Consider the following 17,500-nt stretch of genomic DNA (forward strand, 5'->3'; position numbering starts at 1 on the left):
GAATTTGCATCCCCCCCCACCCCCTTCTCCCTCCTCCTCCTGCCAAGACCATTTGCAAAGATAAGAACACCCCTATGCATTAATTGGGGTTATGCTGATCCTCTGTAGCAAGTCTGGATGTAATTGGCCGAGAACTGTAGGAGTCCAAGCCCGACAAACACACCCACAAACAAAAAAAACCCACAAACACCGGTCCATGAATTATCGTATGGATAACACAGTCCCTCATTTCAGGTTATGCGAAGCAAGAGATAGTTCCTGGCATCTTTCTCCCCCTCATCATTGTTACCATTTTTAGCTTGCCTGTTCGAAGAACAGAGAGCGATAGCGATACCCCTGGCGTGAGAATGTTAAAATTTTTGGTTCGTTATTTTTTCCTTTCTAATGTTTTTATCTTATCTACCACACTATTTTTTTATACGATATATATATATATATATATATATATATATATAAATATATATATATATATATATATATATATATATATATATATATATATATATATATATATATATATATATATATATATATATATATATATATATATATATATAAATATATATAACCCGGGCGTAGTGGCGTGCGCCTGTAATCCGGCTACTCGGAGGCTTGGGTTGGAGGATTGCTCGAGGACGGGTGCTCTGCGCTGGGCCGTGCTATGAGAGGGTGTAGGGCACCCTGGAATCATGGCGAAACCCAATCCTTATCCCTGTGTCGTAAGAGGTGCCCAGGGTTGCGTCAGGAAGGGCATCCGGCGTAAAACCTGGGCCAAATCAGTATGCGGATCATAATGGATGATCCGCTGTGGCGACCCCTAACGGGAGCAGCCGAAAGAAGAACAACAACATATACATATATATATATATATATATATATATATATATATATATATATATATATATATACATATATATCGCCCGTCATCTAAAGTGGTTGCCATGGCAACCAGGATGCTGTTTTCCATCCGTTCCTGTCCGCACACCAAGTCCCAAAGTTTTCAACTTTCACGTTTCATATTTGGTACATAGGTACAGACTGTGGAGACAGTGTGTCGCGACATACGTTCGTCATCTAAAGTGGTTGCCATGGCAACCAGGATGCTGTTTTCCATGTAGTAGCACAATTCTGTATATACCTTCTTGTTTAGGTGTATATTGTGCTCACTTGCGCTCTTGTTACTGATTACAATATACAAATACATATATTACTTTGAAATTATTTGGATCAGACTTCACTGCAATGCTTTATAAAAAATATTAATTATTAGACGAGTCTTTTAAAAACGATAAATGTATAAACAGGCGAGCATTGGGTGGCTTTGACACCAACTCTGGTTATTTTATCCTGTGCAAAGTGGGATTCAGCATTACTCAGCTTGTAATGGAAAAGGGCATATGAGCCTTGACAAAAATAGTTGGGACTCGACATGTCAACATATGCTTCATGCTTTCAGAATACCATTGCATAAAGGAGGGTAACAACTGTCATGATTTACTGGTGTCGAGAAGTACATAGGATTATTGCTACATGACATATCATGCTACATATCATTTTTGCCCTCTCTCATTGGTGAAAGAAAATTCTCGTATTTGCATCTTCACCAAAATCGAATCAATTCGTCTTTGTCACACATCAACCTGTCCACCAAGTTCCGTGTGAATCCATGCACAAGTTTTTGAAATATCCTGCTCACAGAAAAACCAACAAACAAAAAAGACGTCGTACAGAGCACGATACTTGCAAAATCTCGAAAACAGATTTGACCATTAAAAAAAACATAGATGGTGGTTGAATTTAGTGACCTAAATTGCAAATCCTCTTCAAATTTCAAGTCAATTGGATGAAAATTGAAGATTTTAGAAGTTCAACCTAAGTTGTTGACCATTGGCCTATGTTGACCTTTTGGCCGAAGTTGACCTAAAAAATAATTGCTGGTTGAATTCATTAACCTTATGTGTAAATCCTCTTCAAATTTCAACTCAATCAGATGAAAATTTATGATTTCAGAAATTTGACAAAGTTGTTGACCTTTGGCCTATGTTGACCTTTTGACCTCAAAATCAATAGGCTTCTTGCTTATGACCAAATCTACGACTTTGTGAAGTTTCATGAAGATCGGTTTGAAAAAGTGACCTGTAAGTGATTGACATACAAAAAAAAAAAAAACAGACAAACAAACATACAGACACAATAACACACGAGACCAACCAATATACTGTACTTGAAAAATCTTCGATTTTTGCAAATAACAAATAAACAAACAAACAAACAAACAAGCAGTCATAGACTGGTACTTACGAAATCGTCAACTTGACCTCTGACCTTGTCTAATAAAAGCTGTCTCTAGAGAAGGTAGCAACGCAAACCAGAAGTTTCTACGATGATTCTGTACCAAACCATCAAAAATCGAATGTTTGACCTCACTGTGACCTTGACCTTTGACCAAAATCTAATCAGCGCTAGCCAGCACCCTCCTGAATCACGTGGTGTAATTTGACATTGGTAGCTTCTTCCGTTCGAGTTATCGTGCCTATACACACACACACACACACACACACACACACACACACACACACACACACACACACACACACACACACACACACACACACACACGACGGAAGTCATCAATATACTTACGAAATCTTTAGATTTCGTAAGTAACAAGACAAATAAAGAGACAGACAGACTGGGGTGAAAACATAACCTTCCTCTACTTTTGGTGGCAGAGGTTATGAGACCACAAACAAGGTTTAATGGTGAAATGAAAGGAAAACTCACCACTTTATTTACTTACTGTGTGACTCAGCCTTTTCAGTGTCCAAGCTTGCTTGGATCGATTGCATCTCCATTTCTACCAGCCCAAGTGGTGGTTCATCAAGCTCGGTGTCAGATGAAGCAGACTGGGAAACACCAGATGCCGTATCTGACCCAATAATATTGGTGAGGACGAGTCTTGCATCTTCCAAGCGGCCATGCTTAGCCAACCAGCGTGGAGATTCCGGGAGGAAGAGGAAACCAATAAACTGTATAACTGCAGGAATCACAGCTAGTCCAAGCATGTATCTGAGAAGCAGGTGTACATGGGAGTCGATTCATACATCTGATAATTGTTCAAATAACCTCCTCAAGTTCAACAACTATGAATTCCAAAAATAATGTTTCACTGCAGCAAAACCTTTACTGTCACATTTTTAGAAGGTAGAGAAGAGCAAGATATGTGAAATCAGCACAAATATTAATTGTCCCTATCCATTGCTTCATTTCAACAAGACTTGCTCTCATTCTGCAATCTTCATGACAAACCTCCATCCATCTGTGATGTTACTAAAAGCTCCATCCACCACACTGGCACAAAACTGACCACCGGTGATAAACAGGGTATTAACGGTGACGAGACGACCACGAAGAGTTGGAGGTGACGATTCTGCAATGTAAACCGGCACTGTTACCGATGCCATACCTGAAACAAAAAAAAGGAGTCAGACACGTGAATGAAAAATGTATAAGTGGGCATTGGCATCTAAATGCCTCAAATTTCCACCCCAAACTTTCAGCTTAACACACAACACCTCAAAAGCAATGATGACGACAACACAATGAGACATTAATTTTTAATTCAAGCGAAGTCGATGGTGTGCCAAAAGCAAAGTTGTAAAATGGCGAAACGTTCCACCAGGAATGACCCAACATCAAATTTTGAGTTAAGAAATATATATTGTTTTGACCACTGTGATTCTAAGTCTCCACACCCTGGGGCATGAACTGGAGGTCAAATCAAAAAAATCGTTACATATTTCATGCTTCCCCTCTGTTGATGGCATATATAAAGTTTCCATTAAAATTGCTTTAAAATGTGCCTGTAATTGCATTTTTTAGTATTTGACCTTTTCTCCTTGCCTCAAGGCCCCACGAGGCAGGGCCAAAAATGAAACTGCTCTCGCACTTTGTCATGTGGTGATCATAACTATCACAAATAAGTTTGGTGAATTTCTGCACAACCGTTTAGTAGGAGATATAGTCGGGCAGGAGAGAAAGGTTCCCAAGCACCCCCTCCCCTTTGGGATTTCATGACACTAGGCTTTTTATTTAAACCACCAAGGAGGTCCATTAACATATTTGACATGTTCCCAAGAAAAAAAAAAGTGGCTCAAAAGTCACATTCGGCGGTCATCTTGGATTTTGGCACGAGCGACAGCTCACATTTCAAAAATCATAACTAACTTTTTAACCAGACGACATAGAAACATAAATTATACCAATTTTTCAGGTAATTTTGGAATGGTAAATTGTTTAGAAACATCATTTTAGCATTTAGAAGCTTTTTTCAAACTCAAAATCGAGAAAAACCTTCAAATTTTGACAAAAATCTGATGATATTTCAAGTATTTTGTCATACATTACTTACTTCACTTATGTCAAAATAATATCAATATTGCTGATAAAGATTACTTGTAATTACTTTGAAAGGTCAAGATAAATGAAGATGAAAATGAATAAACGCTCCGAAATATCAAATTATCAAGCTATTTCAAACTATTCTTTTCACCGAGATCAACTTGAACTTTCATCATCATCATCATCATCACTGTCATTTTCACAGTCAAGATAGGTTCCTCAAAGTCATTCACTCCATCTTCATTGTCTTTTTCTTCTTCTTCATCACTTCTGGAAAGAATGTCCACAAGACTTGGAGAAAAGACCAGCCCATCAAACCAGAGAGGCTCGAGATGACCATCATCTCCTTAGACCCATCAATGACTGGTGGAACAACAATGATTGGGATATGGGACCACTTCCATTGGGCCACAGCCACACGATAGTTCACTCTTCGGATATGATGATATGGAGAATTTTTGCATGGTGGGAGGCATGCCAGGTCTACTGTACCTATGACTTGGCATTCAAAATCTCATCCTCTCCCACCATCTCTTCAACATCAAAGCCCTGACCTCATCAATATCAGTGAATCAAGAATGTCAATACATAATGAAGGTAAAGACCTCCAGATGAATGAGTAAGCTTGCTTCTGCAACCCAACTTGATCCCAGTTCTGCGAAGACCGTCTGGAATCTGGGGTTCTTTTCAAGCTTCTATAGAGGCCCAACTTTATCTTTGCCCTTGAAGGCACTGTTGCACTCTTCTCCTGTGAAGCAATACAGACCCATGAGTGAGCTAGTGTACTGCAGGCCAAGCAATTGCACAGTTTCTGTGATATCAATCACTCGCCGGTGCTTCCCGGTTCCGGTGTCAAAGTCTACAGTGATGTTGACTTGATGGGCGTAGTATAGCAGAATCAAAAACACATCACTGTCCGGGATTCTGATCACTGTTGACCAATAGTCTTCCTTCACTGAATGCTGGAGGTAGAGGACTATCCACGTCTCGGTTTCCAACTGATTGGAGTGGAGTGTTTACTACTGATCACTGATGGGGCTTTCAAAACAATGGCCAAGTTGTCTCAGACTTACCAATCCCTCTTGCAACATCATGGAGTTGTGGACTCGAAGGCATCAGTACATGATTTGAAGAAAAGAATTGAAGAAACTTTGCCTGACGTTGAATTCAGTAGGCCACCTAGAAGAAAACCAGAGGTTATGTGTTCCAAATCTGCAAAAGATACAGCTGTGAACAATGCGGCTAGTAAACTTGGTACAAATGAGGATGTGCAAACAGTATTTGACTGGACCACAGTTGTGCATAAGAATGTCCTAGAAGCTCCTGGTGGTTCTTCTGTGTTTGTTGGATCACTCCTAAAGGAGAATGCACATAGCCTTGTATACAATTTGGTGAGGGGGATACTTGGGGGTTCCCAAGTGGAAATGTTGGATGACTCTTTGGAAGTGAGATCAGAGGCACTCCACAGAACAACATTGCACAGACAGTTTTGCATGAAGTAAGGTCAATAAGGCAGATTACTTACAAGCTAAATAAATGAGACTTTTCCTTCACATATTTCCAGCTCTGACGAAAATGAGCACGTACTTGGTGTTGGACTGAAGGTCCATTCTTTCACTTGCAGCAAGAAGATGGTGACATTCTTACATGCAATTGGTGTCAGTGTAGACTGCGTCAGACTTTTGCCACTGCAAATGCAACTTGCTGAAGCAGTTGTTCAATAGATGCTTGTGAACAGTGGTGTGTTCATCCTGCCAACTCTGCTGGAGGGAAAGCCATTGTTTATCGCATTGGATAACATGGATTTTGCTGAGGATGTGATTGATGGGAACAAAACCCTACATGGCACAGTTTTGGTGGTCTTTCAGCAAGACCATTATCAACTGAAAGAGATCTGCAGCTATGACCTCCAACTATCCACAAGACTTTGAAGCAGTTACCTAGCACCGTTGTTGACTTGGTTCCATGACATATAAAAGGTAATCCTAAACCTAAGAAAAGACCTAAATACAAACAGTTAAAGGTTTCGCTGCATCGTGGTGAACTACATGGCCTGACATCTTCAACAAACTAAACTTTCATGTATTCCACTGATGTTTGCAATGTGATCCACAGTTATTGGCACGAGTAACATGAATTCCACAGATGTGGTGAAGTACATTCAAGTAATTCAGTCTTTCTGTGTAATTAACAGATGTGCATGTAATCCATTGAGGTGGTCAGTGAAGTATCATAGATGGCAGGTTTATTACCCTCACCAGAAGAGAGGGTATTGCATTTTGGGTCCGTTTGTCTGTCTGTCTTTGCCTGTTTGTTTGTCTGCACAAAACTTTCGTGTTTTTCTCTGCAACCACTCGTCGGATTGAGGCAAAATTTTCAACATTAGTGCGATTACTCATGTAGTGTTTTAATGATAATTATGATGTCATACGTCACGTGGTGTGGCAGCCATGTTAGAAAAATGGAAAAACTTTGGACCTCTATATCTCTGAAACTTTTGGCCTAAGTATCTGAGAAAAAATTTTTGCCAAGTAACAGACAGACAGAGAGGAGTGAAAAAAACCTCCTTCACCTTCGATGGTGGAGGTAAAAAGGAACAGTAATAAATACACCCGTGCGGGAGTGACGGTCATCTCTGCGAGAAATAATAGGAGTCACAAACCGAGAGTTAACGAATACCAAGCAAGAGAACGACCTTTACAAGCATGAGCTCCTGTTACTAGGGTGTAGTGTTCTCGGGTCAGGAGGGATTTTTGGCCAACTTTGAAGTCACGTGACGCGAAAACGAAAGCGAATGTCGAAAATCCGGCCCGACCAAATCTAGATATTGTCCCATAGATTCATATGCCACAATCAAATTCAAGATAACTTAAGAAATGTATGAGGAGATAGATTTTGAAAATGGTCATTTTGCAACTACATGAAGAAGTTTTCGCAAAATTCAAAGTCAAGTGACGTGTACGTATTCGAAGATATCGGTATTCTTTCGAATGGACATGAAAGACAAGGTCAGCTGCTATGCAATGACACCATTCACTAAGTTTTACCATGCCTAGTAGATAATATATAGCCTCCTGAAGGTAGGGCAGTTTTTGCAAACTTTGAAGTCACGTGATGCGAAAACGAAAGCGAAATTCGAAAATCCGTCCTGACCAAATTTAGATATTGTCCCATACATTCATATGCCACAATCAAATTCAAGATCGCTTGAGAAATGTAGAGGAGATAGATTTTTAAAATCGTCATTTTGCAACTACATGAAGAAGTTTTCGCAAAATTCAAAGTCAAGTGACGTGTACGTATTCGAAGATATCGGTATTCTTTTGAATGGACATGAAAGACAAGGTCAGCTGCTATGCAATGACACCATTCACTAAGTTTTACCATGCCTAGTAGATAATATATAGCCTCCTGAAGGTAGGGCAGTTTTTGCAAACTTTGAAGTCACGTGATGCGAAAACGAAAGCGAAATTCGAAAATCCGTCCTGACCAAATTTAGATATTGTCCCATACATTCATATGCCACAATCAAATTCAAGATCGCTTGAGAAATGTAGAGGAGATAGATTTTTAAAATCGTCATTTTCACATTTTTTGCCAACTTTGAAGTCACGTGACACGAAAGCGAATATCAGAAATCCGGCCCGACCAAATTTAGATATTGTCCCATAGATTCATTTGCTACAATCAAATTCAAGATCGCTTGAGAAATGGCGGAGGAGATAGAATTTGAAAATCGTCATTTTCGCAACTTCAAAGGCCTCGTGACCTTGACCTTGACCTTCGGTGACCTTGAAAGTCATACCATCGTGTACGTCTCATCGACCTCTATCAGGATCACTAATGACCAGATCTCCCGCTTCAACTTCATTGTGAACGGACGGATCGAAGGACATCGACACCCATATTATTAGGTCATGCTCGAAGAGATGACCTAAAAAGAGAGGGAGGAAACACATCAACAGCAGAGGGTTGAGGGAAACAATAGAGGGATATTTTGACAAATAAGGGACGTACAAAAGAATGAGAGAAAGGCGATGACACATGGGGTGGGCAAGATGGATACAGCCACAAAGTTTCAGGAACAAAACGCTGGAAAATTAGAAAGAGGTGGATTTGGGGAGGGTCAATGGGGGTAGAAAAGATAATGATTTTGCATGGTAGATGATACAAGATAGTGGTGAACAGCTGTCTTGAAGACTTGGAGGGAAGAATGCGATTGAGAAGAATGGGGAAGTTGATTCCACAGGCAGGAAAACGATGAACAAATAAGTGGAACTTATCATTGATTTTGTATTTTGGGAGTTTCACCAGAAGAAGTTTGTTGGTGGAGCGTGTGCACACTGGTGAAACATGGGAGGAAAGGGGGGGGCAGGTACAAAGCACACAAAGAACACAGGATGCAAGACGCAAGACTAGAAAGGAGCTGGTCGAAGACAGAGACCACCAACCTGTCTGCAATGTGTCCACAGGAACCAGCTTCACCACGGGAGATTTCAATGACCTTGAAGGCCTTGGTTTCTACGGCGTCAAGCTTAGCAAGATGTGAAGCAAGGCAGCCAGGCAGAAGGGGAGAGCAGTACTCCATTAAGTTGCAGATGAAGGCCTTGTAGGTGGATTGGAGTTCAGGTGTGCCAAGGAAATACTTTGCATGACACAGGATGCCCAGTCGGTGAATGGCTTTGGAGGCCCGCTTAGAAGTGTGGTTGGCCCAAGAAAGATCATGGCTTATCGTGAGACCCAAGCGTTTGAGTGACTAAACTTCTTCAAGAAGTTGACTGAGAAATTAGATGGGAGGGTTTGCCATAAAGTCCTTTTGGAGAGAGGAAGAGAGGGAGTGTGAGAGTGTGAGAGAGAGTGAGTGAGAGTGTGAGAGAGAGTGAGTGAGAGAGAGTGAGATTTGTCAAGATTGGAAGACATATTCGAAATATTTAACTAGATCACGTTTCCACCAAGATCTGAAGAGAGGGAAGAGGCTGCTGCCTACCCAACTGACCGATAAGGGATGTCACATCTGGCATCATCAGCAAAAGAGATAAAGAGAAGTTCCAGAGTCAGAGAGATCGTTGATGAAGATGAGGAATAAGATGAGGCTCAGAACACTGCGTTGGGGAACTCCAGCTTTGAATATGGAGAGGAGATGAGAGATGACTTACAGTAACTTGGGTGACTTATTAGCCTTGCACAGACGTATCCAAAAGAACACAAAAAGCTATTGTCATGGTGCTGTGTGTCAGTAAGTGAGTGAGTGAACACACGTTCTCAGATCTACTGCTATCTATATACCCCGGCAAGGCTCCAAATTGGTAAATGCACCGGTCTTATTTATATTACGTGTTAATATCAAATCATATTATCCGCTCCAAATATCTGGAAACATGTATTCCAATGATGTGTATATGCCAGAAAAAAAAGGTGAAGTACCCAACCCCATGACAGCATTTGTTTCAACAGTGCGAGATCTCCCAATTTTATTTTTCCCAAATCTGTAAAATCTGCCAATCTCCAACAAAAAAATTGCTATCTTACACAAATTTTCCTGATTAAAAAATATCACCACCTCAAGTCCGACATCAATACGAGATAGCTGGCACAACTTACTCTAGCATTCTGGTCCTATTACACAACTTGACTTGGATAAAATTTAGAAGTAACAATCTGATTGGCTCACTTGATTGAATATAATGATAATGTGATACTTATTTGTGCCATCATTAGCATTTACTTTCCTTGAAACTTGCATCATTGCATATTGAAGAAGTCCAATTGAATTACAACACCAAAAGTTCAGATAAGTATCATACGTACTTATCTGAACTTTTGGTGTTGCTGCCTTCATTCTGCCTTCCCTCCCCTCACACTTATCTCCTACCAAACCCCCTCCCCTCCCCACCCTACACCCCATCTCAACGTGGTCTCCTCATGCTGTATTAATGTGCTGTTTTCACGTACCCCATTTCGTTCAACCCTGTACTACCCCCCCCCCCCCCACTCCAACTTCTCCAAAATCCCACCACCAAACGTAAGTCCAGAACCCCCTCCCTTCATGCTTACCTCCTCCACCTCCCCCCCTCCTCCCTCCCCCCCCTTCCAGAGTATATTGACGTTTGGTGAGGCATCGCTCTTTCCCCCTTCCTCTCCTCCTCCCTTCTATCCCTCCTCCTTCCTCCTCCTCCCTCCTTCTCTTCCTTCTCCCTCCTCTCACCTACTCAATAGTCCCGTAAGGTTGTATTTATGAGTATAGTAAAAGAGAAGTGCGTGTGTTGTTGTTGTTGTTGTTGGCCGTTATCTCCATGCGTGGGTTTCAGAAGGTGGATCGGACTCCTCCTGGGTCTCGAACGATCTACCTCAATTTTAGTAAAGGGGGGAGGAGGGGGTGTCACGACTCATGGACAAAGCTGTGAAGTTTTCAGGATCGTGTGTGTGTGTGTGTGTGTGTGTGTGTGTGTGTGTGTGTGTGTGTGTGTGTGTGTGTGTGTCTAGACATTTTTTCTCAGAGATAGCTTAACATCTTGTCAAACTTTCGGATTGTCGGGGAGTGTTTTAGGCAAAACATTTTTGAAGATTTTGGAAAAAAAAAAAAAAAAAGAAGAAAAAAATTGGACTTTTATTATTATAATTACTTTCAATCACTCCATGGTGTCGAATCTTTTGTAGATATGTAAAAGGAAATATTAAATGATCACGAACTCCATTCCTTAATGGGAGGAGATGTTTGAGGCCACCACAAAAAAAAAAATATATATATATATATATATATATATATATATATATATATATATATATATATATATATATATATATATATATTTGATTTCTTCAAAATGTCAACAGTATTAGAACAGGATTGGGCAACACAAAGTAACCCTACAAGTATACAATGTGTCTATGTATGTATATTTATTTTCTCCAAAATCTTAAACTTTTGCACAAAAGGACATGATCCCAAGACCTTTCTAGCATATGTCTGCTCGGGTGGGTCAGGTGTTCTCCAAGGTTGGAGTCTCACCCGAACCAATAATCTCCCTTTTATCTTTATTTAACAATACAGAGCTAACACCCCATTTTTGACCCTTTTGAAGCTATATCATACTACAATGGATGCAGCATACAGCATCTCCAGCATGGTGTTATGGATCCAACGATCTCGATTATCACCATAGCAACCATCACTTCCTCCTTACCGATTCCCAAACCGACCACGACGCGCCCCAACAGCAGCATCTCGCGGTTCCCCGAGGAGGCCAGCAGCACCGAACCTCCGGCAAACACGGCCGCGGACACAAGAATCACCATCCGACGTCCCAAGATGTCCGCGATTCCGACAAGACCGCTCAGTAGGGCCGCAAACGCTGCGGCCCCGACGGTGGCCGTCACCACCAACTCCTGCCACAACGGGGTCAACGCGAACCGCCGCCGCAGCAGAAGCATCGCCCCAGACACGACCCCGGTGTCATAACCGAACAAGAATCCACCCACAGCCGCGAAGATCGTCAGAACCAGCACGAAGCCGGTGCACGGCTGCTGGTGGTCGTTGTTGGGCCGTGACCGTGAGGGAGACTCAAGGTCATCGGGTCTCCACACCGGTGTTCGCTCGTCGTCAAGCCGACGGCTGCGCAGGATTGAACTCATGGCTCAACCACCTGCGAACCCTGCGTTGGCCACTTTCTCCCCAGCCGTAAAATATAGTTCCGGGTTCGTATACACGACGGCCTATCCGATAGGCCTCTATTCTCTTGATGATTATCCGAAGTTTAAAAGTTTTACTTGAAGCATGAACGCATCAAAAAGCGTCATCAAAGGTTCAGAAGCGGAATAGAAAGCATAAAAATCAGAAACTCCTCGCTTGCTCCAACTGTTCGAAACGTCCGTCAACTGCACTGCAAGCTCCTCCCCCTTTGTCAAACCACGCCCACCGTTTGCCACGTTGGGAATCGGACAGAGTGCAACAGTCAGTCACACATACTTTATTATACTGCTTGTTTTCTATACGATCAAATTGATTCAATAAAGATTGATCAAGGTGGATATATGTGTGTGTCAAAAGGGATGCAAAAATAGAAAAAAAAAAACTAGAAGGGCACTTGGTGGAGCGCATACCTCCGCCACGCAATACCTGATCCACGAGAACATATATATTTTTGAAATACCATGCCATACAGTCCCAGATAGTTTTTGGTCCCATCTCTCAATGGTGAAGAATCACTTTATAAATGAAATAATTTTCTTATCCAGATCCAGATCTTCACCAAAATTGAATCAATTCTTTCTTGTCACACCCCCGATGCGTCCAAAACTTTTTGAAATATCATGCTATGTATCATTTTTGGCCCTATCTCTCAATGGTGAAGAATTAGTTGAAAAATTAAATAACTCTCGTATCCAGATTCAGATTCGGATCTTCACCAAAATTGATTCAATTCTTCCTTGTCACACGCCCATGTCCATAAAGTTTCATTCAAATCAGTCCACAACCTCCTGAGATATCGTACCATATATAGTTTTTGGCCCGATCTCTCAATGGTGAAAAATTGCTGAAAAAAAATTGAGCAGCCGGATCGGGGGCTTCACCAAAATCTCATCAGTTCGGCCTTGTCGCGCACCCAACGTGTCCACCAAATTTCATCTGGATCCGTCCACAACTTTTTGAGATATCCTGCACACAAACAAACAAACAAACGCACAAGAAGAAGACGTCGTTCAGAGCACGACACTTGCAAGATCCATTAAACAAATTTAACCTCAAAAATAATTCGTGGTTGAACTAAATGACCAAATATGCAACTCCTCTTCAAATTTCAAGTGAATCGGATGAAATTTGACGATTTTAGAATTTACGCCTATGTTGACCTTTTGGCCGATGTGGACCTAAAAAAACAATTGGTGGTTGAATTCAGTAACCTGAAATATATTGTTGTGGGCCGGGGGTCAGTGGCGATAAACGACCACTAGGTGGAGCAGTGGAGTCGTCTCCCACCGAACACCCGGAATTTAGGTCTCAATAAGGTAGACGCTGATTGGTTCAGCCGTAATGACGTCACGGTTAATCCGAACGCCCATTGGACGGCTCATCGTCTTCACCTCGAGCTCCCATTGGCTGGAGCAGAGTTCGCCAATGATTGACGTTTGCAACCACATCCTGGAGAGAGGGGGGATGGGTTTCCCCTAAGGTCCATTCACCATTTGTTACCATACTTCCCTTGATCTTTCCATGCTGAAAGAGACACAGAGATCGTACAAATTCCTTTTGACCACATAATATTGGATTGGTGGTAAGGATGAAGGTTGCTTCCAACATACGTAAATGAAACGAGCTCCGACCTCGGCTCAATATCCTGAACATATCTGCATTGTACTGGTCTGCACAGATAGGGTTGGTAACCAGGTGCTGTGCAATGGCAGATGAAGCAGGTACAGTGGCCGGTGGTTGCTGGATATTTCTACATGTTCGCACTGGTTGTGTTCTAACCCTCACAATCTTTCTTCGAATCGCCAAGGGGACGTGTTGTTTGATCCGATCAGCCAATCTTAGTGTTGTGCGGCCCACGTACCGAGCTTCACATCAACACTTAAACTCATAAATAACATTGCTGGTTTGTGAGGTGGGTAGCACATCCTTGTTGACTGACATCAGCAAACGGCAAGAGGTAAAAATTACTCACTTCCTTCTTCTTCCTTCTTCACTTGCTGCGATTTTTACCCTGAGGAGTGCAGCACGAAATGCTTTGGTCACTATGTCGTGTTTATTTGTATCCATATTAAAGATCTGTAGTACCAAACATCTGTATATGTATATATAGTAGTAGTGTATGTTTGTTTGTCCTCTTATAACTCGAGAACTATGCATACCACAACAAAACTAAAGGCATATTCAGAATCAGAACCTCTCAGAGGTACTTCCAGATGTTTGTTTAGATGTTTAGCACACCTTTGATGTTTAAATAAACCGAAAAACTTCGTCGATATTTTTTGGCCGTTTCAAGTTTTTCTGCCGCAATTGATTGATTTTCCGCATCGCGACTTTTTAAATTCGCAACCTGATCAAAATAAGACAAAGACAGACCAGTGGATGGACAGACCAGTGAACGTTTACAAAGTTTCTGATCAAAATTTGACTTTCTGATTTTAGATGCCCCAAAAAAGGAAGAGCTCTATTGGTCCCAAGGCAGCTGCAGCTAAGCGAAAACACACGAAGAGACAACAGGAGACTGAAGAGGAGCAAGATGCCAGGCTAAATGAACAGGCACAGCGGCAACAGCAGCAGCAACAAAATGAAACTGAAGAGGAGCGATGAGCCAGGCTCAATGAACAGGTTCATCGGCAACAACAGCGGCGAGCAAATGAGACTGAGGAAGAGTGTGATGCAAGACTTGAGGCAATGCGTCACCGCACTGCAGAAGCACGAGCACTGGCCCGGGCACAAGAGCACAACAATGCCAACAGGGTGGCATTCACGTATGACCTGGCTGACCCAACAACTCATGTAGACATCAGCCGAATGGACCGAGTCTGCACCCACTGCTCTGCTTACAAGTTCAAGGGAGAGACCAAGGGTGTGTGCTGCAGTGATGGCAAGGTCATCCTTGAGCCCTCTCCTGCCCTTCCTCCCTTGGTGAAGGAACTTCTCTCAGGAGAAGTTCCCCTCAGCAAGCACTTCCTTGACAATATTTGGACGTATAATGGCAGCTTAGCGATGACGAGCTTCGGGCACAAGGAAGGTGAAGTCCAGGACTGGAACCCGAGCTTCTGGATCCAAGGTCAAGTGTTCCACCGCATTGGCAGCTTGCTCCTGCCTGAAGAGGGCCAGCCAAAGTTCCTACAGATCTACTTCCTGGACTCACACGCCAATGAGCTGCCTGCCAGGAACCACAGCAGCCTCAAACCACACATCCTTGAGATGCTCACAAAGTGGTTTCACGAGAATAACCATCTGGTCCGTGAGCTCAAGACTGCAAGAGATGTACTTGCAGAAGGAGGCAACTCTGAAGACCGCCAGATCATCATAAGAGAGAACAAGTGACTGCAAGGAGAGCACACACACCGCAACAACGCCCAGTCTGCACCAGAAGTCGCCATCCTAATGGACAATGAGCCAACACAACCCAGAGAAATTGTCCTCAGACTTCACGATGGGACACTTAAAAGGATCAGTGAACTGCATGCATCTTATGATGCACTCCAGTATCCCATAGTGTTCCCATATGGAACAGATGGCTACAGCATCCATCTGGTGGCCAGGGCTGCTACTGGACAGGATGTACGAAAACTCACACAGCTGCAATACTACAGCTACCACATCATGGTGAGAGAGGGCAACCACATACTGCAGATGCGACGACTCTTTCAGCAGTTTCTGGTCGATGTCTACAGCAAGATCGAGACAGAGCGACTGGACTTTATCCACCGGGGGCAAAATAACTTGCTTGTTGATAACTATGACAACCTCCGTGACAGCCTCATGGCCAGCGATGGTGACCCTCGCAATGTTGGACAAAGGGTGGACCTTCCAGCAAAATACACCGGTGGGCCGAGGTGGATGCATGAGAAACAGAGTGATGCCATTGCCTATGTGCGTCGTGTGGGAAGGCCTGACTTCTTCATCATGAGGACCACAAATCCCAAATGGACTGAGGTCCAGGAAAACCTCCTGCCAAGACAAGAGCCTAATGATCGCCCAGACATCATTTCCCATGTCTTTTGCCAAAAGAACAAGAAGCTCATGGAGCTACTAAAGAAGGGAGTTTTTGGGAAGATGAGAGCCTTCCTGTACACCATTGAGTACCAGAAGCGTGGTCTTCCTCATGCCCACATCCTCCTGTGGGTCGCTCCAGAGGACAAGGTCAAGCCCGAAGACATTGACCTGGTCATCAGTGCTGAGATTCCCGACAAGGAGCAAGATCCATTGCTGCACAAGATGGTCATGGCACACATGATCCATGATCCATGCAGAAACTTCAACCACAACAGCCCTTGCATGAAGGACCACAAGTGCTCAAATGATTTCCCAAAGCCATTCCTGCAGAGCACTGAGCAAGTAAATGACAGCTACCCCAAGTATCGCCGTCTCATGCCAGAAGATGGTGGTCACACCGGTGAGATAAAGATGCGCCAACAGGGAAAACTGCTGGTGCAGGTAGTCACCAACCAGTAGGTGGTACCCTACAACCCGTTGCTCCTCTGCCAATTCAATTGCCACATCTACATTGAGATCTGCTCCAGCATCAACAGCATCAAGTATATCACAAAGTATGTCACCAAGGGGACCGATCAGGCAGTGTTTGAACTGCAGCGAGCCAATGAGGAGGCCGGAAACCAACAAGTGGATGAGGTAGCTCAGTTCCAGAATGCACGCTACATCGGCAGCAGCGAGGCAGTCTGGAGGATCCTGGAGCACCCAATTTCTGAGCATCTCCCTCCAGTCATTGGGCTAGCAGTCCACCTTGAGAACGGCGAGCGAGTCTACTTCAATGTGGATAATGCCTTCGAGAGGGCACAGCGACCACCGCCAGCCACTACGCTGACTGCCTTCTTCAACCTCTGCAGTCATGGCGATTTTGCCAAGATGCTCAAATACCACGAGGTGTCGGAGTACTACACGTAGGACAAGTCGCGCAAGAAGTGGGCCCGCCGCAAGCGAGGAGAGGTGGTTGAAGGTCCACTTGCAATCTCGAGGCAATCTCAAAGGTCCACATACTTTCCGGTGAAATCGTAGTAAATTGTACAATGCGGGGGATCGTAATAAGTATGTGTCATAATTTGTCAGGATTGGAAGACATATTCAAAGTATTTAACCAGATCACGTTTCCACCAAGATCTGAAGACAAGGAAGAGGCTGCTGCCTGCCTAACTGACCGATAAGGGATGTCACAGCTGGAGTCATCAGCAAAAGAGATAAAGAGGATTTTCCAGAGTCAGAGAGATTTTTGATGAAGATTAGGAATAATATGAGGCTCAGAACACTGCCTTGGGGAACTCCAGCTTTGAATAAGGAGAGGAGATGAGAGATGACTTGGATGACTAACAGTAACTTGGGTGACTTATTAGCCTTGCACATACGGACCCAAAAGAACACAAAAAGCTATTGTCATGGTGCTGTGTG

At 43.0% G+C, this 17,500-nt stretch overlaps 1 protein-coding gene across 3 annotated transcripts in view; it reads right to left on the minus strand.

Annotated features, from left to right (window-relative positions):
- SLC2A13 (solute carrier family 2 member 13) overlaps positions 1-17,500 on the minus strand; it is a 51,676-nt gene that overhangs the window by 31,077 nt on the left and 3,099 nt on the right. For 2 of the 3 annotated variants that reach the window (XM_085864508.1, XM_085864506.1), the window contains exons 1-3: positions 11,586-12,411; positions 3,310-3,466; positions 2,801-3,069 (exon numbers count right to left, since the gene is read on the minus strand). In XM_085864508.1, coding sequence (XP_085720634.1) covers positions 2,801-3,069; positions 3,310-3,466; positions 11,586-12,033 — 874 coding nt within the window. In that variant the 5' untranslated portion in view covers positions 12,034-12,411. Of the gene's footprint in view, positions 1-2,800; positions 3,070-3,309; positions 3,467-11,585; positions 12,412-17,500 lie in introns of those variants that run through there. The other variant, XM_085864507.1, reaches the window with a different exon arrangement.

This window comes from Eptatretus burgeri, chromosome 18 (assembly GCF_056783735.1).
Source record: "Eptatretus burgeri isolate ZD-2024b chromosome 18, Ebu_testis_v1, whole genome shotgun sequence".
Classification (NCBI taxonomy): Eukaryota; Metazoa; Chordata; class Myxini; order Myxiniformes; family Myxinidae; genus Eptatretus; species Eptatretus burgeri.